Source organism: Hippocampus bargibanti, linkage group LG07 (assembly GCF_051943395.1).
Source record: "Hippocampus bargibanti isolate YZ-2025 linkage group LG07, ASM5194339v1, whole genome shotgun sequence".
NCBI lineage: Eukaryota > Metazoa > Chordata > Actinopteri > Syngnathiformes > Syngnathidae > Hippocampus > Hippocampus bargibanti.
In genome coordinates, this window is record NC_142740.1 from 3,409,304 (window position 1) to 3,434,672 (window position 25,369).

The 25,369-nt window shown below is 38.8% G+C and overlaps 1 protein-coding gene across 2 annotated transcripts in view; it reads right to left on the reverse strand.

The window, feature by feature from the left end:
- tprg1 (tumor protein p63 regulated 1) overlaps window positions 1–20,177 on the reverse strand; it is a 30,300-nt gene extending 10,123 nt beyond the window's left edge. Inside the window, exons 1-4 of one of the 2 annotated variants that reach the window (XR_016115657.1) lie at window positions 19,881–20,177; window positions 19,577–19,792; window positions 18,008–18,099; window positions 12,710–12,886 (exon numbers count right to left, since the gene is read on the reverse strand). Coding sequence is in view for 1 of the 2 variants with exons in the window: in XM_089001868.1 (XP_088857994.1) it covers window positions 12,710–12,886; window positions 18,008–18,099; window positions 19,577–19,792; window positions 19,881–19,895 (500 nt within the window). In the remaining variant the exon portion in view is untranslated. The remainder of the gene's footprint in view (window positions 1–12,709; window positions 12,887–18,007; window positions 18,100–19,576; window positions 19,793–19,880) is intronic. The other variant, XM_089001868.1, reaches the window with a different exon arrangement.
- Between the last annotated feature and the right edge of the window lie 5,192 nt (window positions 20,178–25,369).

Here is a 25,369-nt window from a genome sequence, read left to right on the forward strand (position 1 = left end):
ACCGCATTGATATGACATTTTTTTGGCTGGCTGGAGAGGAGGTGCGCCAAATCGAGTCAGGATATTGAAGTGTGTGGGTGTATGCACATTTATGCACTTAATGCGTATCCTCATCCTGATTTTGTGTTTTTGTCAAAACACAGTAAATGTATATATTACATAGAAATATACAAACAATATCTCTCTGATGTGGTCTTTTTTTTTTTACATCACATCTCATGATTTTCCCCGCAGGGGACAAGCAGATCTGACGGTATTCAATAGCATTAGCGCACTCGGGGCTATGCTCATTATATGAGCGCGATCTTAAGACTTGAAGCTAATCAACAGCGTGTTCGTCATATTCTGTCTTCTGTCTGAGTGCTGGTTTTTTTTAAGGGGAAAATACCAACGGTTTTAATGAAAAAACCCTCGGGCTACGTCTTTTCGAGGGCCGGATAAAGCGTTTGATGACTGAAGGCTAGCGGAGTCGTGAGTCTTTTGAAATATTCCTGCTCAACACGGCCGCGGCGTTTGTCCGTTAAATGTATTCTAAGCCTGACTCTTAAAGGACAACCGACGTCTCCGGACAAGTTGTGTCCATAATTTGTAAAATCGCTTCAAATGACTTCTACTGAGCGTATTTTACAAAGATTCCACCGCATATAGCTAAATTTTATGTTTTAAGACTTGCGCTGAATATTCCGGAAGTCTTGTTTTTGAGTTGGTGACGAGTCCTCATGTTACGTCACTGAAGGAACGCCCCTGACCGAAAAAAGGACACATTGTAGCAGTCCTTCCATCACGTCAATGCATTTTGCTGTACATTGTTTGGTCTGAAAACTTTGTGTAGCACCAAAAAGAGGCAGAAGAGGTTGACAACGCTCCGTGTAAGGAATTAATCAGCCTGTGGAAAGGGGCTGATTAATTCCTTACACGGAGCTTTGTCGCCATTTTCTGCCTCTTTTTGGTGCTACATTTCCCCCCCCAGATACCTCAAAATGGCACGGAATAAATTCTTTAATCGATTGCAAACATGTATGCTTTCTTCTTCAGAACTATTTGAATCATATTCATAACTGAATGAGTAACAAGAACGCATCTTTTCCGAATCTGAAGCCATTGTTTTGATTCTCCAGCAAGGCAAGACGTCTTGGGGTGACACCACGAACAAGGGGGCGGGACCTTCTGAAACCGGCCACTTCCGGGTTCAATTTGAAGTCGATTTTGGACACTTTAAGTCATTTTTATTGGTGTTTTGCATGCTGCGTGTTTTGGGTATTTTAGATGCTATAAAACGTTTTTCTGATGTCACTTAGGAAACAAAAAAGTGATGTTGGTTGTCCTTTAAAGAGCGTAATATCGTCGGAGGTCGTTCCCTTTGTTGGAGGTTCACAGGAAGTTCAAAAAATCAAGAGCGATGCGAGAATATTTACGACGGGCAGAAGATTGTTTAAAAAAAAGATACTTCAACGACTAAAAGCCCGGAGCTAGCTAGCATCGTTGACTGGAAGTTACGCAACACCCATAAATACCATTTGATTCATCGGTTAGATTTGGCGCACCCGCTTTGCGCTTCAAAAAAATAAAAACAACAGAACAGCAAAAAAACAAAACCGTTCACAGTCAACGTGGCAGTGCCTTAGTCACGCAAACGTGAAAGTCAAAGAAAGGAAAGGTTTCTCAATTTCCTCTCACCCTTACGCTATACCCAACACCAAAGCCCACCAACCAAAAAAACAAAACAAAAACTATTAAAAAAAAAAACGAATGCGAGCATGAAGAACACTTCACCTCACCTTAACAGTAACCCATACCCTAACCGTGAAACTTGAACCCCTAACCCAACTCCAAAACCCCGTACAAAACCTCATTGAGTAAATAAAACGAAACTCAAGAACAGGACCTGAGCCTGGTTATTTAACACGAACCTTAAAGGACAACCGACGTCTCCAGACAAGTCGTGTCCATAATTTGTAAAATGGCTTCAAATGACTTCGACTGAGCGCATTTTCCAAAGATTTCACTGCTAATAGCTATATTTTACGTTTTAAGACTTGCGCTGAATATTCAGGAAGTCTTGTTTTCAAGTTGATGACGATGCTAGACGTGACGTCACGTCTGGAATGCCCCTGACCGAGAAAGCGACACCCAATGCATTTTGGGTACTTTGTTTGGTCTGAAAACTTCATGTTAATCTGTGTTGATGGCGAAATTAGAAGGAAAACATAAATAACGCGATGGTGAATTGTTGTGTGTTGCACCAAGACTACTATCTGATACGAGTTGACAGAACTTCTCAGCGGACAAATCAGTCCATTTCCAACAGAGCATGTGCGTCATCTTGTGCATTTTCTGGGCGCTACATTGGAGTCCAGAGGGCTCGAATTGATACGGAAGGACTTCTTTAATCGATTGCAAACATGTATGCTTTCCTCTTCAGAACTATTTGAATCATATTCAAAACTGGATGAGTAACAAGAAAGCATCTTCTCTGAATCTGAACTCTCTGAAGCTATTGTTTTGATTCTGGAGCAAGGCAGTTTGTGAAGGAGTATCCTGGCATGACATCACAAACAAGGGGGCGGGACTTTCTGAATCTCGCCAGTTTCAAGCTCATTTTGTGGCAGTTTTGGGACACTTTAAGTTCTTTTTATTGGTGTTTTGCATTTGACTAAAAATATCATACTGCATGTTTTAGATATTTTAGATGCTATAAAATGTTTTTCTGATGTCAGTTAGGGAACAAAAAAACGGTGTCGGTTGTCCTTTAAACGGACGACTTCAGGGGTTCTTGACCGAGACGGAAGGTGAGAAAATAATTTCAAAAAACATATTTAAAAATGCTCGCGGGTCTTCCTTGAACATCTGAACGCAAATTGGTGAATAGTCGCTTCAAATTGGGGTTGAACAGAACCTTTAATGATCCGTCATCGTGCTGTGTGTTCGTTTTAATCACAGAAGCTTGAGTTAAAACACACCCCGAGGCCAAACAAGTGAAGTGTGTACGCCACGGTGGGCGAGGGAGGAGCCCCGCCTCATGGCGCAAACCATCCACTTGTGTTTACAGAAGCGCTTTTAGCATTGACAATAGCGCACAGGAACACTGTGTGCAAAAGGGGGGCGGGGGGAGCAAAAAAAGTAAAAATGTGGCGCACAGACACAGACGCACAAAAAGGAAAATCCTGGTCTCAAAAGACTGATTACATATCGTCAGAGGCAAGTGAGGACGGGGGGTTAGGGTTGGTACACATTGGCCTTTGTGAGCCCATTGAGCCATGGACGTCGTGTAAATGGGGATGTATGTATACATATATTTAACACAAAAAAAAGTGCTGTGAATTCCACAGGTAAGCTATCAACGGCGAGGCAGACCAGCCCAAACAAGCAGCAGAGATCAGGGCGGGGCTTTTTTCTTTTTTTTTTTTCCAGCCAGAGGCCTTGGGACGTCTTCAGTGGCTTTAAAAGTGGGAGGGAGGGAGGGTGCTGGCGTTTTGGACTTTCACTGCGACTGAAGAAGACAGCCTTGGCCTCTGGCAATCTGAGCAAAGTGCAAATTAGAAACCATGCGAGGAGGGATATAAAATATGATAGGAAGATTCAAGGGCCTCAAACGGTGTAGGGAAGGGAGTGGATGGGGGTAAGGGGTCGAACCTGGTACCCCCAAAAGTAAGCTTAGATGGACTTCCGACCATAAAATGGCTGCTTTTTTAAACATAAAATGGTGGTGCGAATTTGCTAACAGTCGGATTAAACCTCTCACTTAAAGGACAACCGACACCATTTTTTTGTATCCTAACTGACATAAGAAAAACATTTTATAGTATCTAAAATACCCAAAACACGCAGGCTGGTATTTTTAGTCAAATGCAAAACACCAATAAAAATGACTCAGTGTCCCAAAACTACCACAAAATGAGCTTGAAACTGGGCGGATTCAGAAAGTCCCGCCCCCTTGTTCGTGACGTCACGCCAGGACGTCTTTGCCTTGTTCTAGAATCAAAACAATGGCTTCAGATTCGGAGAAGATGCTTTCTTGTGACTCATCCAGTTATGAATATGATTCAAATAGTTCTGAAGAAGAAAGCATACATGTTTGCAATCGATTAAAGAATTTATTCCGTGCCATTTTGAGGTATCTGGGGGCGGGAAATGTAGCACCAAAAAGAGGCAGAAAATGGCGACAAAGCTCCGTGTAAGGAATTTGTCAGCCCCTTTCCACAGGCTGATTAATTCCTTACACGGAGCTTTGTCGCCATTTTCTGCCTCTTTTTGGTGCTACACAAAGTTTTCAGACCAAACAATGTACAGCAAAATGCATTGACGTGATGGAAGGACTGCTACAATGTGTCCTTTTTTCGGTCAGGGGCGTTCCTTCAGTGACGTAACGTGAGGACTCGTAGGAAAGCATAAATGTTTGCAATCGATTAAAGAAGTACTTGCATGTCATTTTGCGCTATACAAATCATATGTATTGTATTTTGTACAGCCACCCCCATTTCAAGCTGAGATAACTCCAGAACCATATAACTTAGGAATTAACTTTTTTTGTCTGATGAAAGATGAGAGTCTAAAGTTTCTTACGCTGCATTGAATGTTTATCTCATCTAATCTCATCTCATTTTCCGTACCTCTTATTCCTCATTAGGGTCGCGGGGGTTGCTGGAGCCTATCTCAGGTGTCTTCGGGCACGAGGCGGGGGACACCCTGAATTGGTTGCCAGCCAATCGCAGGGCACACAAAGACATACAACAGTCACTCTCACACTCACACCTAGGGACAATTTGGAGTGGTTTGGAGTGAATGTTTATGTAGTCCTAAAACTCAATATTCTGTGGGTCCGGCAATTTGAGTAGCTCTTTCTCTTGTTTCTATTTATAATTGTATTTTATTTATTGTGTTTATTTATTTGTGTTTTGAAAGGTGTTTGTATTTTATTGATTGCGTTGTATTTGTGCTTGTATTTTATTTATTATAGTAAGTCAGCTTGTCTGTGACTGTAAAGTGTCCTTGAGAGCTTTGAAAGGTGCTTAAAATGAAATGTATTAATATTATTATTAAAAACCCTGGCACTGGAGTGGACACATTTTTGCACACTGTTTGACAGTGAATGAGTTAACATCCATTGGACACAATTTACAAAGCCTCAATCCTAAAATGTCCGCTTGAACCAAAATGGCGTACCCCAAGTGTCTTTTCCGGCATTAAATAGCTTCTAGGAACTTTTTTTTCGGGAGGACCCTATTGAGGATAGCTACCAAATTTCATGTTACTGACTGAGTTCAACTTGCTTTGGAAGAGGAGGGAGGGGGGTGAATTTTCTTTTCCGTCGTCCATTTGACTTGAGGTTCCATGACCCGGTGATGTCATCTTTCACCCTACACCTGAAGATCGGAAGGTAAGGAAATCCACCCTTGAGTGACCCCTCCCCCCTGCCTCCTTTAGCGCTCCACTTAATCCGGCAGTGTGCACCATTGACGAAGAGAAACACTGTATTCTGAGCTCGGGGGCGAGTGATGGGGCAAAAAAAAATAATAATAATAATAAATTCCTACTGTGGGCTTTCGAGCGCTTCGGACGCGTAAGTCAACACGCAAGATAAATAGAGTGCAGCTCCAGCTGTCATGGCAAGTGTCCCACATTGTCTCGGGGCGAACAAACAAATGTGCACTGATTGCTCAACAGCGCCTGGAGCTTTTGTCATACGCCCATGGGTGCATACATCTAATTTAGGGTGTGGAGCAGAGGGCCGGGAACACCAAGGTGACTGTGAATAAGGGTAAGGTGCCAAGATTTGGGAAGGTTTTTGTACCCGGGTTAGGGAAAAGGTGAGGTGCTGGTGTATTAGGGTAAGATTTAGGTGTGAGGTCCATGTTTAAGAATTTGAGCTAAAGACTGGGAGTTTTTCAGGTGCTTGATTTTAGATTAGGTTTTTAGATCGAGGTTCGGATAGAATATCAGTAATTGGGGTAAGGTTGGAGGATAAGGTGGTCTAGTAGTGCTCAAACGGGTTTAGGGTTTGGGATTTGGTCCTACGTTCAGGTCAGTGGTTCTTAAACTGGGTTCGATCGAACCCCAGGGGTTCAATGAGTCGGTGTCAGGGGTTTGGTGGATGCTCCGCTGCAGAGGTCCACCCCTCATAGGGGTAAGGTGACAAGATTTGGGAAGTTTCTGTACCCGAGGTAAGGTTGGACGATAAGGTGGTCTGGTTACTGCTCAAACGGGTTTAGTTTTGGGGTTGGGATTTGGTCCTACGTTTAGGGCAGTGGTTCTTAAACTGGGTTCGATCGAACCCTAGCGGTTCGATGAGTCGGTCTCAAGGGTTTGGTGGATCCTCCAGCGCAGAGGTCCACCCCTCAGTCGAGTGTGCAGTTTGTATGCACAGTCATTGAAAGAAGGGTTCGGTGAATGAGCATATGAAACTGGTAGGGGTCGGTGCCTCCAATAAGATTAAGAACCACTGGTTTCGGGCCTTGTTTTTTTTTAGGGGGGTCTTTGGCAACAAGAATATTGCTTAGAATATGTCATTTATTTATGACATATGAGAATCTTAGTAGAGATTTTAGCAATCAACAGAGAAGTTAACATGCTTTCAAATGATGTGGCGGGCCGGTTTTGGGCCCCCCGGGCCTTGAATTTGACACCTGTACTTTAGAGGGTCTACGTTCGGATCCCTGGAGTAGAACCAATTTAGATAGGTACCGCAAAAGCAACACTTATTTAGTTTGCTTGATTCATTTATATGTTCCTGAATATTTTGGAGGGAAAGTCCAGTGCACACTTTGTGTGTGTGTGTGTGTGTGTGTGTGTGTGTGTGTGTGTGTGTGTGTATGTATATATATATATATATATATATATATATATATATATATATATATATATATATATATATATATATATATATATATATATATATATATATATTGAAGGTAATGTAATGTGTTTATTGTCACTTGCTTTTGGAGATGCTCTGTTGTTCTAAAATGTCCTCATCTTTTATTTAGCAGCATGTTTCTCAAAACGAGGTCAAAGCAGGTACGGTGTCAGGAAGCAGGGATGGGTGCAGCATGAAAAGCTTAAAAACATTTTATGAGATAAGATGGAGGCGACCTTCGTGGAGATGTAGCAAGCATGTGCAGCAAGCATCGCTCAGGCCTGTTATTCAATGTGGCACTGATTGCAAAACGACCGCTGTGACATTCGGTATTGAGAGCATTGGTGCCCTCTGGTGGCAGTAACCGGTACTGACCAAAAAGAATGGGAAGGGGAATGTTCACATTCTTTACTGTCATGCAAGTTAAAAAATATAAAATAGTCATGCAGCCACATTAAACCAAATTAAAAACCATACACTCTCACCACCATTTTGAACTATAATACAGTAGTGAAAAAAACATACCCAGCTTTATAAACCTAATTTGTCACATGACCATCGTTTTTAACCAAAATCAAACACAACACCCTGATATGAAACCCAAACAAGAAATCTTCTATTTGAAAAGGTGACCCTTTTTAAACCCTCACATCACACGTGAGGCCCTCATTTTAGTCCAGATTGAGATAATTCGAAATTCTACACCATTCTACCCTATTTTGAAATTAACTTGAAAACTCTGACCCGGGCTTGGAAGCTTAACACTCCCTACAAACCCTACTTTTACACCCCAAACACCATCAAGACCCTATTTTGAAACCCCTATTCAAAAAGGCTACCTTGAAACCCAAATCGTATTTCGAAACCTTATTTTTAAATCCTCCCCGATTTAAAATCTCACTCGTATCTGTGGAGAAACTACCTTTAAATAATAATAATAACAATAACAATAATAATAATAGTAATAATAATAATAATAATAATCCATTTCATTTGTAGCGCCTTTCAAAACTCTCAAGGTCACTTTACAGTCACTGGATCAGTTTTTTTTTGTGGGTGAGCAGCGACAACCAAGTAACTCAGATAGAAAGCGAGCCAGCTAGCTATTAGATACCCAACAGATAGCTAGCCAATAGACAGCTAATAGATACCCAGCCAACCAGTTAGCTTGTTAATAGATAGCCAACAGATAGCTATCTATAATAATAATAATAATAATAATAATAATAATACATTTGATTCATAAGTGCCTTGCAAAACTCTCAAGGCCACTTTACAGTCACTGGATCAGTCTTTCTGTGGGTGAGCAGCGGCAGCCACACGCGCCTGAAAAATAATTACTTGAGCTTGAAACCCGTTTGAAATTCTAACCTGCCAATTTTGCCTTTAAATCAAAAAGTTATTTGAAACCCTAATGCTTGACTTGTTCACTATTTTGCTGGGCTCTTACAGACCTCTGCTGATGGTTGCGTGAATTACATCTGTCAATCAAAGACGGGGTGAACACGGCTTGTTTGAGGTTTCTTTTCGGGACACCACTGATTTTTATTATTATTTTTAAACATTAATCACCAAATTATTCCAAATGGTCCTTTGTTAAGAAAAAAAAAGCTTTTAGCAAACGGGGGAAAAGTGTGCAAGTGCAAGGTAATGAGCATGTCTAGAGGGCACTTAAAAAACATCTTTGAGCACATCTGCAAATGCGCACAAGTGAAACAAAATGATGACGTCTGAAATTACACACTCCCCCCGAAAGCACTTTGCACCGGAGTGCAAGTGTAGTGTTTCCACCGGAGGAAGTGTAAATAAAGTATAAACAGTCTTTCTTGAGACGTGATGCAGTCAAAAACGTTCACGATGACGCATTTCTTCTAGTCAATGTCAGAATTTAAACACCTGAAGCTCATCGTGAAAAATGAAAGAAGGATGAACCAGTAACTCAAATAGAAAGCTAACTAGCTAATAGACAGCTAGTTAGATAGCTAGCCAGATAGCTTGCTAGCTAGATAGCTTGCTAGCTAGATAGCTATATAGCTAATAGATAGCTAGCGATACCCCGGTCATGAAACCATTATTTTGAAAACCTTACCATTGTTTTGAAAGTCGAACCAAACCAGTGTGAGCAAAAGCCTGAAACACAAACCGTAGGTTGAAACCCTGACGCATAAGGCCGATTTGTAACCCGACTTAGAAAACCAAACTCTAAGGGGAAGCTATCTATTAATAATCTATTAGCCAGCTAGCTAGCTTTCTCTCTATTTGAGTTAGCGTGTGGCAGCCGCTGCTCTCCCACAGAAAAACTTATCCTGTGACTATAAAGTGACCTTGAGCGTTTTGAAAGGCGCTTATAAATGTATTATTATTATTAATTATAATTATTATTATAATTACAGTAAAGTCTCGTTATTTCGATATTCTCGGGAGTCCGAAAAAATATCGATATAACCGGGACTATCGATATATCCGACCCTGTTTGCATGTAATTTTCTCCGTGCGTGCATAGAAATAGTATCGATATAACCGGGACTATTGATATATCCGATATCGATATAACGAGACTTTACTGTATTATTATCATTATTATTATTATGTTTGTATATTATTATTATTATTTTATTGTTATTATTATTATTAATTATCATTATTATTACCATGATTATTATCATCATTATCATGATTATTATTATTTTTGTATATTATTATTATTATTATTATTGTCATTATGATTATCATTATTATCATTTATTATTTTTGTATATTATTATTATTATTATTATTTTATTGTTATTATTATTATTTTATTGTTATTATTATTAATTATCATTATTATTACCATGATTATTATCATCATTTTCATGATTATTATTATTTTTGTATATTATTATTATTATTATTATTATTATTATTATTATCATTATTATCATTATGATTATCATTATTATCATCATTATTATTATCATTTATTATTTTTGTATATTATTATTATTATTATTATTTTATTGTTATTATTATTTTATGGTTATTATTATTATTATAAAATTTTTGTTACGCAAAGAAAGTTGACATTTTATCGGCATAACTTGTGTGAATGAGGACTCCATTTTTTTCCCTTCACAGATCACTTTCCCGCCAAAATAAGAGGCGATGACAGATTGACCTCGTCGCAAAATGAAGACACTTCCTGCGGGACAAAGAAAAGAAGAGCGAGAACGTCGTCCTGGCTTGGATCTGTCTCTCTCACTCGGCCGTCCCGTGGCGTCTTCCGCCAGCGCTCTTTTATGTATAATTTAAGGGAATGCGCGCGAGATAAAGGCTGGAATAAAGGCGGCGCTCTCTAAGCTCTTCACAGCGCATTACATTTTATTCATCAAAATTAACCGGCGTCGCTGGGCCATCCCCCGAGTCGCCTTTAAAAAGGTTCACATCAAAAGGACGGCGTTCATTTTTGCCGCTAATCAGCTAAGTGACAGCTCCAAGTGACAGCTACGCATTTTCCTACCGTTCCAGAAGGAAGCGTGAGGGAAGGGGGGCGGGGGGGGAAGTTCGGGGAGGGGGTGGTCTCCACATGCTCTTGCGACGCCTCGTCTGAACGGCGTTAACCCATCGACACCGAGCGCCTCATGCTACAGTCGTACTAGGCGAACTTTGAAACAGTTTTTGCGAGACCGAGTTGAAGGTTGGTGAAGTATTGGGGTCACGCCGAAAAGGAAAGTAAGAGTTTACAAAAAAAAAGTTGTATTTTTTTTTTACAACTGAACAATAATAAAATCATATTTGCTTATTATTATTTTTTTAATTAGCATTCAATTTTTAAAAAAAACTGTCTTACAAAAGAACAGAGCGTCTTCTAAATACCGCATTTTCCGGTGTATAAGGCGCACCACCAAAAGATGACCCTCTGCGCCTTATACCAGTGTCTGAAATAACGTCTGCCCAGAGGCCCGGGGCATGCAATTTTTATGTCGAGCGTACAACTTCCAGAACGTCTCCGCCCGGGTGGCCAACAACTTCAAGGAAAGAAAAAAAAAAAAAAAAAAAAGATTTGTTTTCAAATCAAACGTTTGCTTTATTCAATAAAGCGCTGGCCAGACCTCACAATGTTTTTTACCTTCCACGACAGGGCAGCATTTGCCTTTTTTCCATGTTTGTGCTTTGTTACAGCGATTCACAAATTTATTCGGAATTGAAAATATGACAGTGCCATTTTGTTTTTGTTTTTTTTTGCTTGGGTGCCAATAAAGTGCTGGTCAGACCTCACAATGTTTTTTACCTTCCACGACAGGGCAGCATTTCCCTTTTTTCCATGTTCGTGCTTTTTTTATAGCTTCACCTGTTGTTAAAACGCTATATACAACATTAGCTCATTCACTGCCATTCACAAATTTATTCGGAATTGAAAATATGACAGAGTGCCATTTTGGTTTTATTTTTTGCTTGGGTGGCGATAAAGCGCTGGCCAGATAATGTTTTTCCCTTCCACAAGGGGGCAGAATTTCCCTTCTTTCCATGTTAGCGCTTTTTTCCAGCTTCAGCTGTTGTTGAAGTGCTGTACAAACCAATATGTATGTGTTGCATTGTATTTTGGACAGCTGCCCCCATTTCAGGCTCATATAACTCCAGACCCATATAACTTCGGAATTAACTTTTTTTTCAGATGAAAAAAGGGAGTCTAGGGTTTCTTACGCTGTGTGCTTGAATGTATACGTAGTCCTAAAATTCAATATTCTGTGGATCCTGCAATTTGAGTGAAAATGACAAAAGCCCTGGCACTTGAGTGGACACATTTTTGCACATCGACTGGCAGTGAATGAGTTAATATTGCAATATTGAGTCTTAATATTATTACTATTACTACTATTATTCCTACTACTATTACTACCATTACGACTATTACTACTATTCTATTATTTCTATTATTTTTATTACTACTATTACGACTTCTATGACGACTTCTATTATGACTTCTATTATGACTATTATTATGACTATTATTATTATTACTACTATTACTGCTCTTATGACTTCTATTATGACTTCTATTATGACTATTATTATTATTACTATTACTGCTCTTATGACTTCTATTATGACTTGTATTATGACTTCTATTATGACTATTATTATTACTACTATTACTGCTCTTATGACTTCTATTATGACTTCTATTATGACTATTATTATTACTACTATTACTGCTCTTATGACTTCTATTATGACTTCTATTATGACTTGTATTATGACTTCTATTATGACTATTATTATTACTACTATTACTGCTCTTATGACTTCTATTATGACTTCTATTATGACTTGTATTATGACTTCTATTATGACTATTATTATTACTACTATTACTGCTCTTATGACTTCTATTATGACTTCTATTATGACTATTATTATTATTATTATTATTATTATTATTACTACTACATTACTACTACTATTACTATTACTACCACTATCATCAGTATTATTATTATTATTATTATTATTATTATTATGTCATTTTTTTCAAGGAGTACTTTTGAGGTATAACGCCCCCGCACCCAATATTTTTTTCAAACGCAAAAAAAAAAAACCCTTGGCTGGAGAAACTAAAGGGGATTTTGTTTCTTTGTATAAAGCAAAACGGAGCATGAGCCGGATAATGACAAGGAATTTTGGAAACTCTCGAGGCAAGGACTTTTTTGTATCCTTTTTCAAATGTTTTAATTAGCTCCTAAAAGCCAACAAAGAGCTTCAAGCGTTCAAGTGGGCGGACTAAGCTAAGCTAACAATGAGCCCGATGACGGGAGAGATGGACTCAACTGAACCATGGACACGTCGCTCGCCTCCGTGGATTTTTGTGACACTTACTAAAGGACGGAGTTGGACGGGAAGGTGAAGTTTCCGTAGCAGATGCGATCCACCATGTTGAGCGGGATCTTCTGGATCTGCTCGCACTGGAACATCATAAAGTCGTACTTGCAAACCAGCAGGTGGATGTCGGTGAGGACAACCAGGCGTTCTTTTTCGTTGTTCCAGTGATCCACCCTGGAATCAAACACGAGCCGCGTTAGCTTAAGAATCGTTTACATGCGCAAAGTCGGAATCATAAAAGATTTTTTTTTAAATCTTGTAAAAATATGAGGGTTGCATCTTCGACACATTAATTCAGATTAATCAATTAATTCAAATGGAATTCACAGATTTTAATCGCACCTCGCGATTTGCACTGCGTCCATTCTAATAGAGTACAGGTGTCAAATCAAATGATTTTTATCATGTCAAATCAAGTCAAAATTCACATGGCAAAATTCACATGGCTAACGTCGCGATGTTGTTTCTCAACCTAAAAGACTCGATGTAATGTCGGCGGAGAAGCAAATTCTTCCCTTTCATTTTGTTGTTAATTGCAAAGTGGAAAAGCAAGCAGAACAGAAATGACAGCAATTACCGGTGACTATTTGTGAATGGGAAAATTGTTGTATCTTCTTCATGCTAGCTCTTCCATTAATGACTGAGTGAGCACCGACAAAATGCTTGATGTTGTTTTGTCTGATGTCTTCTCTTTTTACCGTTAAAAACTATAATTGGACCTCGGTAAACTTGGTGGAGGGGGGGGGGGGTGACTTTTTGTGTTGTGTGAAAAGCTGGAAGACGCCCGCGTTAGCAATTTAGTAGTGCACGAGGTGGCGTCAGGTTAATACAAAAAACATGTGTATCGGAGGGCTGCTCAATTATGTACAATAAAAGCTCGAAAACTTCATATAAAAATGCTTGCGGCAAAAAAGATCATAAAGTATGCATGGGAGTGTTTCGAGGCCTCTGTTCTGTTTTATTTATTTTTTTTTAACTAAGAAGATAAAGGGAGAGGAAATTAAGCAACTCACTTTTCAAAATTAAAAAGTACATGCTCCGTTTTGTCAGGAAATGTTTTCATACAAGAGAAAAATACAGAGTTCTAAATTAACTCATTTATAATAATACAGTAAAGTCTCGTTATATCGATATTCTCGGGAGTCGGAAAAAATATCGATACAACCGGACTATCGATATACAGTAAAGTCTCGTTATATCGATATTCAAGGGAGTCCGAAAAAATAGCGATATAACCGGGACTATCGATATATCCGACCCCGTTTGCATATAATTTTCTCCGTGCGTGCATAGAAATAGTATCGATATAACCGGGACTATCGATATATCCGATATCGATATAACGAGACTTTACTGTATCCGATCCTGCGGTATGTAAATTTTCTCCTTGCGTTCATAGAAATTGGATTGGATTGGATTTGCCTTTATTAGTCTCACAGTGGAGAAATTTACATTTCACAGCAGCAAAGTGATGAAAGGAATGAAAGTAGAAAAACAAAATACATGAGCTGCTGGAAAGGCAGCCACTCTCGGGGCGCCGTCTTGAAGTCAAAAGAACAAGAAAAAAAATAAATAACAAATAATATGACAGCATAGAGACAATATGACAAAACAAAGACACAGAGAGACATTCATTCTTCAGGACTTGCTGTACCCTCTTTGTGATGACATGAAGCAAGCAAGTATCGTAATAAGCAGTACTATCGATATCGATATAACGAGACTTTACTGTAATACATTTAATTTATAAGCGCCTTTCAAAACTCAAGGTCACTTTACAGTCACAGGATCCGTTTTTCTTTCATGTAAAATTTTCAAAAATATAACGTTCATAAACCGAAAGGTTCGTAAGCCATGGGGTTCGTAAACCGAGGTATCACTGTATTTATTGCTGAACGACTTATGTGCTAAGAAAAGAATGCCGCACTCAACTCGCAGACATATACAACGATATCAAATCGGGATACAGTTCGTTTCATAAAAATTAAACCCAATTTTCTTCTTAACGGATCTACAAGCGCTCAAATCGGGATTCGTGGCCTTTATTTGTTACCTTCGGTTGTACAGGAATGAAAGATGGATGTTGTTCAAAAGCTCCACAAACAAAATCCAAACGCACATTTCTCAGCACCTCATAAAGTTTGACAGCGTGAACGTACCAAACATATTTCATTGGATATGCTGAACGCGCAAGAAAATTCCAGCTGCCAACCGGTTTGGTCAAAGTCAAAACTACTTTCTGGAATTTCTGCTTGGACAACAATCGAAAGTGAAGCTCAACATTGTCTGTAGTTGCAAGAATCAAGGTGGTTACTAAATTTCAGTTATTTACATATCAAGCATCAAGGCAGACAATTAAATGGCGTCTTAAACAACAACACTGAGATGCGACGACACGTCAAGAGACGACAGTGATACCTCAGCTTACAAACTTAATTAGTTCGCAGAAAGTGTGTGTAAGGTGAAAAGTTTGTCTGCCAAACATTTATATCCCATAAGAAACCATTAAAAATTAGACTAATCCGTTCCCAGGTCCGCATAAAACATAATTTTCTACGTCTGTGTAAGCGATCAGTCGTACAGGAGTGGTCCATCGATTTAAAGGTTTCTTCAGCCGTCATCTGTATTTCTTTGAAGGTGTCGGACGTTTCGCTTCTTATCCAAGTGGCTTCGACAGCGAACTAAAATTTGCTGGTAGTTTTGGATAAGAAGCTAAACGTCCGACACCTTCGAAGAAGTGCAGATGACGGCTGAAGAAACCTTTTCATCAATAATTTTCTACGATATAAGCCTTAAAACTTCACTAAAAATACCTTATTTTATGTATAATAAACATGCTATTGGATTGTAATTAAAGAAATAAACTGGCCTGTATAATAAAGTTGTTTTATTTACCTTTGTGACGGTCATTGATGTAGTTGCCTCTTGATGGTATCCGAGTGAAGTTGCCGTGCTTTCTCAGCGATAATACCCTCACTCAATGTCACCTGCTAGCTGATTTTCGTTTATCCAAATCAACAGAAGTTTTTCAACCTCTTCTATTGCCTGAGACCATTGCTTAGACAACACAGAAGCACCCTTAGCCACACGTAGCAATGGTTGACTTAGCGTACTGGTACTGGGACGCTAAGTCACACAAATGCACACCTCGTTGGTGTTTTTTGATGATCTCCATCTTCTGATTGACCATAATTTTCTTTTGTGTCCTCTTCGGCTTAACATTAGCCTGTGGCTGGGTCTTTTTCTGTCGCATAATAGCAAAGGTACTCCACTCGAAAACAAACCATGTCTGCACTCGAGGATGGGGGGAGGAAAACTAGTCCGTCAGCCACCGTGGCGCTGTGTGGTTTGGTTCATCCGCCGCAAACTAGTTCGTATGCCAAGATTATATTCTCGCGAATTTAATGTCCGTAAAGCGAAAGATGAGCTAAAGTGTTCGTAAACTGAGGTATCACTGTACTAGAACACCAAAGACGTCGTTTCCGCAAACAAGCAAAGGCGCTTCTTTGAACATAAGGTCCCACGATGGCGACGACATGGGTCACGACAAGCTTCGTTTGGAATCTGCCAGCTGCGAAAACCTGCTGACCCGAATGTAGGACAAACTGTATCGGGAAAAAAACTATATTATTTATAAATCAATCTTTGCTCGCTCGCTGTGCCTTTCAAATGTTTCCTGAAAGCTTCAGGGGGGGGGGGGAGGTTTGGCGGGGTGAAAAAAAGGCGCTAACAGCACTAACACCCGCCAGAGCGCTTGCTATTTACAACCTGTCAGTCCGGCATTGATTCCTTGGATTTCAAGGGAGGACATTTTACAGCGCCGCTTTAATCTGAGCGTACCTGGGTTGAATTCAGTCAACTGGACAGAATTTGGAGAGGTGCAAACACACAAACACACACACACACACACACACACACACACACACACACACACACACACACACACACACACACACACCTGTCAATGTAGAATCACAGTCAACCCGCATTGTTAAGCGGAGCGCCGATGCGTATGTGGAACTGTCGTGGCTTGGAATTGAAGTGGATTTACAGGAGACAGAAGATGTGAGACAATCTCTTTTTGTCAATGTATGCTATAGCTTAGTGTTTTCTTTCAACATTTAGCTTGTAGTAGACGCGCACATTCCATTCCACCATGACGTCTCTGATCCACTGCTGAAAAGGACACTTTGATCCTCTCCTCTTTCATCTAGAACTGCTTCATACAACAAAGAGGGTGCAGAAAGTGCTTAATAATAATAATAATAATAATAATAATAATAATAATAATAATAATAATAATAATACATTTCATTTCTAAGCGCCTTTCAAAACTCTCAAGGTCACTTTACAGTCACAGGATCAGTTTTCCTGTGGGTGAGCAGCGGCAGCCACATGCGCCAGCGTTCACTCAACCACGAATAACTCAAATAGATGGAAAGTTAGCTAGCTGGCTAATAGATAACTAATAGATAGCTATCTAGATAAATAGCTAATAGATAGCAAATAGATAGCTAATTAGATAGCCAGCTAGATAGCTATTTAGCAAATAGATATCAAATAGACATGTAGCAAGGTAGCCAGCTCGATAGCAAGCTAGATAGCCGGCTAGATAGCAAGATTAGCTAAGCAATAACAACTAATAGATAGCCGGCTGGAAAGCTAGATAGCGAGCTAATAGATAGCAAATAGTTTAAGATTGAATGACTGTCTTTGTGTTGTCATATTATATCGTTTTTTTTTTTTTACTTCAAGATGCCGTTGCGAGAGTGGCTGCCTTTACAGCAGCTCCTGTATTTTGTTCTTCTACTTCTTCCTTTCATGTTTGCTGCTGCGAAATGTAAATTTCTCCACTGCGAGACTAATAAAGGCAAATCAAATACAATCCAACAGCCAGGGCTCAAATCAAACACAGTCAGGGACATATAATATTCTAAGTGCTTGATTTTAAAAAACCAAATCAGCAATTATCGCCAAAATGTGGTTCATTCCTTTCATAACTTTGCTGCTGTGAAATGTAAATGTCACCACTGCGATACGAATAAAGGTAAATCCAATCCAATCCTATCCAAAACGTGGTTCTCACTATACTGTGCTTTACTCTTACTATACTACCGCAATGCTGTTCATTTTTTTGCAGTCGTTTCAGAAGGATTTTTACAGTTCAGATGGGCGGACTTTCTTTGCTATTTTCCAATTTAATGGTCGCGTTTAATTGATACAACGCAAAAGCGAGCAGATACGTCAAAAGGAAGTATGTAGCGTGTGTTGATTACTGGTGCGTAGTGAACTCACTCTGCCATTAGCCAGATGCCGAGAATGTTGCCATCGTCTTGCGGATTCACCAGAATTTTAACCTCTTTGATGGCTTGGTGAAGTGTCCCAGGCTGCAAGAACAACAGAAACACGATGTAAGGAACAAATGTGCCGAAACAGTCACCAAAGACGCCATTTTTTTTTGGTGACTGCTTTATTTCCTGTGTCTTTGTGTTGTCATGTTAGTTGTTATTTAGTTTTTGTTTTTTTTTACTTCAAGATGGCGCCGCGGAAGTGGCTGCCTTTCCAGCATTTTTCTACTTCTTTCTTTCCTTTCATAACTTGAAATACTATGCTACTATGAAATGGACATTGTACACTCCATTGCGAGACAAATAAAGGTACATCTAATCCAATCCAATATGATCGTTGTCAATGTTGAGTGCTTTGTTACAGCTTCAGCTGTTGTTAAAGTGCTATCTATCTATCTATCTACATTATTTGAAATGATAAAAAAACGCTAACGCAAGCGGAAATGCAGTTTACAGCGCATGCGCACATTATAATTTCTAAAAGCATAATGTGCGCATGCGCGCTCAATGATGTAAGTCATCATCGACCGTACGCAGCGATAAAAAATATATCCATATGATCGAGTATCAATTTTGCTCCCCTTATTAATGATTGCAATTCCCCTTATTAAGCGATTGCAACACAAATGCCGGACTTCAAATACGGAAACGGAAATACAATATCAAACGAAAACGATGTGACGCGCATGCGCATATCAAAGACTCGATAACCACAGAAAATAAATGCCTGATCGAGGATACCTTTTGCTGGTTTACCGCAGACACCGTGACAATATTCATAATTGACGAACGCGTTGTCGTTTGCTACGGACCGAGACGATCCGGATCAGAGCCGAAATGGATAATTGTATTTTATTTATTGCATTCTATTTGTGATTGTATTTTATTTATTTTAGTACCTGTGCTTGTCTGTGATTGTAAACTGTCCTTATTTAATGCATTCTATTTGTGATTGTATTTTATTTATTATAGTACCTATGCTTGTTTGTGACTGTAAAGGGTCCTTGAGAGCTTTGAAAGGCGCTTAAAATGTAATTATTTATGTATATGTAATTATTTTGTATATGTATATTTATTATGTATTATTATTATTATTATTATTATTATTATTATTATTATTATTATTATTATTATTATTAAGACAAGATCAGTCTTATTAAAATATTTTTTTATCGTATAAAAGAAGTTATACGGCATACACAATTCAAAATGATGAAAAAACGTATAAAGGTAAGTTAAAATGACACTATTAATTTTCTTGTCCCCCCCCCCAAAAAAAACAACGATTTTATTTTAACACTTTAATTTTTGATATTTGGATTAAACTTGCAAACGCTGTTTCATTGTTTGATACTTTGATAACTCAGCTCCACCTCCAAAAGATAAAAATACATCAAAGTAAAAAAATTGTGATTAAAATTCCTTAAGTGAGCTTCAAATCTAACGTTAAAGTTGGTTTGTGTGTCTTTTCTATGGTGACAATGTGACTTTAGAAATGTGATAAATCATAATTTACCCTGAGGACGAAGTACTTCTTGCATTTAAACTCATTTACAGACAGCGGTGGCTCCCTTGACGGGTCCCCGAATTGACAGCGGCTCACTCCGCAGTCCGTCGCCGGCTCTTGGGCTTTCGTGCTCGGCTGCTTCTCCTTCTCAGTCGCCGTCTGCGTCTGCGTCGAAGTCGCCGTCGCCGTCGCCTCGGCAGCCTGCGCCGCCTCCTCCATGGAAGTCTAAAGATCGATGAAACGCGTTCATAACTGAGATTTATTACATTTAATTACAGTATTTTTTTAATGAAAATAAAGCGTATTTACTTACTCCGACAGACGACATCAAACAACCAAATGCAAAGTTAAGTTTCGTTTTCCTCAAACGAAACTTCTGAATCTTCGAATTAGGGAGATTTGGTTACAGGTGCAAGCGAGAACTTCCTGTTTCCGGGTGTGGCGCCTGTCACGTGACCTCAAACTATTTGCCCAATCAAAAAAGAAAGAGTCGAATATTAAACATACTATTCATTTGCGACAAATTATGAATTCATAGGTGTAATTAACGAAATATTTTAAATGAGTCTAAAGGGCTGTTATTCATGAAATCCAAGAAACAGGATTTAAGTGACACAACAAGTGCATGTTTGTTTTTGTATTTTGTGTACTGTAGAGAGATTTCACACTTCTTCTTCACAAAAAAAACAACGTTTTTTTGCATTGTCAGCTTTCAGGTCATGACGCCCATTCACGCCACGACAACATGGATGCTAAAAAGGCAAAAAAAGAAAGCCTGTGGGAGTCGCTAAGCAGCCGTACGGAATGCGAAACATCACAAACATTTCTCTGACAGCTGCACGAGGCGTTTTGAGATCCGTAACGATCGAGATTGAGTTAGAGTGTAGCCTCACGTCACAAAACGTTAGCTTCGCCCGCTGAGTGACGCCTCAATGGCCGACGTTATTTTTCGAGGATTTTGTGGGTGTAAAAAAAAAAATCTTATTGTGCAACAAATCGTCCGTCGGTTTCATTGTTCGGTGGCGTCTGTAAATGCCATTGACTGATATTTTTAGGAAGACGCGTTGGAAAATCCTTCATCAACACTGTCAATGTTGTTTACCGCGCAAATCTTGAGAGCTGTCAAGTCATCTCGGCGTTCAATGAAGCTGTCATAAATAATTCTGCTGTGATTAAGAGAAACAAAAAAAAACCTTTTGGAATAAGTCCTCTGTTGTTTGGAAGACAATCTTTCTGCACATCTAGTGGGAATATACCTCTAAACCACAGGTGTCAAAGTCAAGGCCCGCGGGCCAAATCCGGCCCGCCGCATCATTTTTTTTCGGCCCGCGAAAGCAAATCAAACTTGTTAAATTCCATGATGATTGCTAAAATCTGAGCCAAAATTTCATATTTTTGGATGTCAACCACAATAAAAGTCATTATTCTTGACTTCAGATTTGAAAACGAGTTATTCATTAATTTGCTGTGTGTGACAGTTTATTTCTTTAATTATAATACTATAGCACATTTATTATCCATAAAATAATCTAGATTCTGTGTAGTTTTAAGGCTCAGAAAATTAGAAAGTAGAAAATTGTGTTTTATGGGGACCTGGGAACGGATTATTCTCATGTTAATGGTTTCCTTTGGGAAATTAATTTTTGGTATACACACTTTTCGCCTTACGCACTGTGTCTGGGAACCAATTAAGTTCGTAAGCCAAGGTATCACTGTAGTTGTTTTCTGTTGTGTCAGAGTTTTTCCCATGTTCTCTATGGAACTGTATAGTGCCACTTAGCAGTTTTTTTGACAACGATACTAGTGCAGCGTGTTCTACCGGAAACAAATTCCTTGTGTGTTCTACATACTTGGCAATAAAGATGATTCTGATTCTGATTCTGATGAAAATAATTGTGGATTCCTGCTGTTACACAAATTATTATTATTATTTTAATGTAAGCAAGTGAACTTCGAAAGGCGAGTATGAGAATCATTCATAATGTTGTATCTAGGCCAAGTAATCAAGACGGCGTAAAATGCGAAGATGTTCCTCTATCTCCTCACGTTTACCTCTTCGACATACGTGTTTATCGCTGATGGGCTCCGTCATGAATTAATAATACAGTTAATAATACACGAGCTTCCTTTTAATGGCTTGCGAGCGTGTTTGCCATTGTTGTGTGCTTAATGCTTGCGTGTAACTTACGATCATGCTTTTCTCCATTTTTTTAATTTGTTTTGTTTGTTACAAATCTGATCTGCACGATATCCCCCGCACCACCCAAGTGAAAATGATCAAAAAATAAAATAAAAAATGAATAATAATAATAATAATAATTCTAATGCTAACGCTAATGCTAATGCTAATGCTAATACTAATGCTACTACTACTACTACTAATAATAATAATAATAATAATAATAATAATGCTAATGCTAATGCTAATGCTACTATTACTACTACAAATAATAATAGTAATAATAATAATAAAATACATTTTTTTTAGAAGCGCCTTTCAAAACTCTCAAGCACACTTAAGTCCCAGATTCAGAACTTCTTTGCAAGTGTTAAAAAAAAGGCTAAAATTGTCATGTGCAAAAAAATGTGATAAAAAATAAATAAATACATACATACATAAATAAACATTTTAAAAAATGAAAAATTATATATGTAAAAAAAAGTTGATAATATTGGATATTCGTGACTGAAATGGTCGTGCAAGTATAATCATATTTTAATGTCATTCCCTTTTATGTAATTTTAGCTTATTTACATGAATAAAGTCTTGGCTAACGAAGTAGTTTTTGGCGGATGAACACCAAACTTCATGGTCGAACAGCGCCACGGTGGCTGGCAGACTAGTTTTCTTTGAGTGCAGGCGTGGTTTGTTATCGAGTGCAGTACTTTTGCTATTTTGGGACCGAAAAATCTATTTGCCATCTATTAGCTGTCTGGCTAGCTATATATTGGCTGTCTAACTGGCTACTAGCTATCTATCTGGCTAGCTATCTAGCTGGCTAGCTATTAGCTAATTATTAGCTAGCTTTCTATCTATTTGAGTTACTTCCGGGTTGAGTGAACGCTGGCGCGTGGCTACCGCTGTTCACCCACAGAAAAACTTATCTTGTGACTGTAAAGTGACCTTGAGAGTTTTGAAAGGCGCTTATAAATTCAATGTATTATTATTATTATTATTATTATTATTATTATTATTATTATTATTATTATTATTATTATTATTATTATTATATCATTCACAATTGTCACAGAATTGGAAATTTGTATTTTATTCAAGCGAAAAATTATATTGACTTTGAACAATATTAACAATGGTCACAGAAGCGCCAAAATTATATTGTTAACTATAAAATAAGTAAAAATGCATATATGGAATTGTCACGGCTTAGAATTGAAGCGGATTTACGTGGGCTAGGAGATGTGAGACAATGTCTTTCATCAATGGATGCTACAGCTTTGTGTTTGCTTTTCAACATTTAGCTTGTAGCAGACGTGCACATTTTACCATGACATTCCTGATCCACTGGTGAAAAGGACGCGTTGATCCTCTCCTCTTTCAACTAGTACTGCTTCATACAACAAAAAGGGCGGAGAAGTTCCTAAGATTGAATGACTGTCTGTGTCTTTTGTGTTGTGCCACATTATTTATGTACTTTTTTGGTTGTTGAGTGGCTGCCTTTCCAGCAGCTCCTGTATTTAGTTTTCTACTTCTTCCCTTCCTTTCCTCTTCTTTCCATAACGTTGCTGCTGTGAAATGTAAATAAGTTGACGTCACAGTCATGCAAGTGTAAAAATAAGTTGACTTATTAATTATTATTATTATTAATTATTTCTAAACATTTTTCATAGGCTCACAGTGTTAATTTTTTTTTTCATCGAGTATCCCCTGAAAGCTAAAGAAAACGCCCAAAAATTGCCCAGGTCAAGTTTAACCAAAGATGAACTGTGAACTGAGGTCACTTCACGGCATGCTGACTTTCATCTCCGCTGTGTTAGCAAACATGTCTAAGCCACCGATCCGCATGGTTGTTGACGGACGGAAGTAATTCAATTAGGTTCCCGCCATGTTTATTTACCCGCATGGCAGCGCGGTGGCGAGTTAGCAACGTAGCATAAGGATGGAGGGGCGTGGAGGGTCAGCAGATGTTTCATGTAGACCCCTTTGACCCAGAGCAGATAAGTTCAATGCTCTTCTATCTACTGCGTGTGTGCACAGAGGCTCGCTGGGGCGTAGCAAGATTTTTTGGTGTCGTTGAAATAATGCAAGGACGAGAGTGGGGGTGGGGGTGGATGGGATGGCGCTGAGGCTTCATTAGCTGCGCGAAAGCTTGTTGAGCTGGAAAAAAAACCCAAAAACATTCAACAACTCCCCCCCAAAAAAGTTGCAGTACAGAGGCCTCACGCTATGCAGAGTATCCTCTTTTAATATTTTTTTAATGGCTGAGCTTGTTTCAATTCTGTTGCTAACCAAAACAGCAGCACCCACCAAAGCAAGTAAACCCTTCAATGTCCTCAGAATATCTTGAAATATCATCTAACAGTGTGATGGTAAATACAATTCATGTTCAAGAAGAGTCTGAAAAATGCTAGCTTTGCGATCCTGCGTACGGAAAAGTTCATTTTCTGTTGCTAACCAAAACAGCAGCACTTACTAATATAATTAACTCATTCACTGCCAGGTGTAAATTTCTCCACTGTGTGTCACGGTTTGCGAGGTGGTGATGGCGGGTGCGGATCCCAAAAAGCAGGCAAGAGGGAGCAGGAGGTTGTTTGACAAATTGTATTAAATTAAAGTCAGCAGGAACAAAATGTAAAACATCAAAATCACCAAACGTAAAAGTCCGCCAAGGTTAAACAAACACATACACAATGCATGCAGCAAACAAGCAGCAAACAATGAACCGACACCGGATGGTCGCGCCGGGTGTACTTTTAAGTGTCAGTGATTAAACGACCAGCACCTGCGAGGCTGCAGGCAGGGCTGACGTCGCTACCCATTGGTCGCCAATCTGATCGGGACGACCAGCACCTGTGCAGGTGCAGGCGGGGCCGACAGCGCCCCCCCGTTGGTCACCAACCAGTTCATGACACTGTGAGACTAATAAAGGCTAATCCAATCCAAAAATGTTGACACAGTCAGCCATGTAAGTGTAAATATAAGCTAATAATACACAAGCTTCTTTTTTCATCATTTGTCATTTTCTGTTGCTAACCAAAACAGCAGCACTTACTAATATAATTAACTCATTCACTGCCAGGTGTAAATTTCTCCACTGTGAGACTAATAAAGGCTAATCCAATCCAAAAATGTTGACACGGTCAGCCATGCAAGTGTTAAAATAAGTTAATAATACACAAGCTTCTTTTTTAATCAATTGTCATTTTCTGTTGCTAACCAAAACAGCAGCACTTACCAATATACTTAAGTCATTCACTGCCAGATGTGCAAAAATGCGTCTACACTCCAGTGCCAGGGTTTTTGTCATTGTCACTTGAATTCCAAGACCCTCAGAATAATGAGTTTGATAATAATAATAATAATAATAATAATAATAATAATAATAATAATAATTTAAAAGCGTGTTTCAAAACTCGACGACTACATAAACATTCAATGCAGCATAAGAAACGTTAGACTCTCTTCTTTCATCACACAAAAGAGTTAATTCTGAAATGGGTCTGGAGTTATATGAACTTGAAATGAGGGCGGCTGTCGAAAATACAATGCGATACATACATATTGGTCTATAAAAGGTGAAGCTGGAACAAAGAATTAACATGGAAAAAACGGGAAATGCTGCC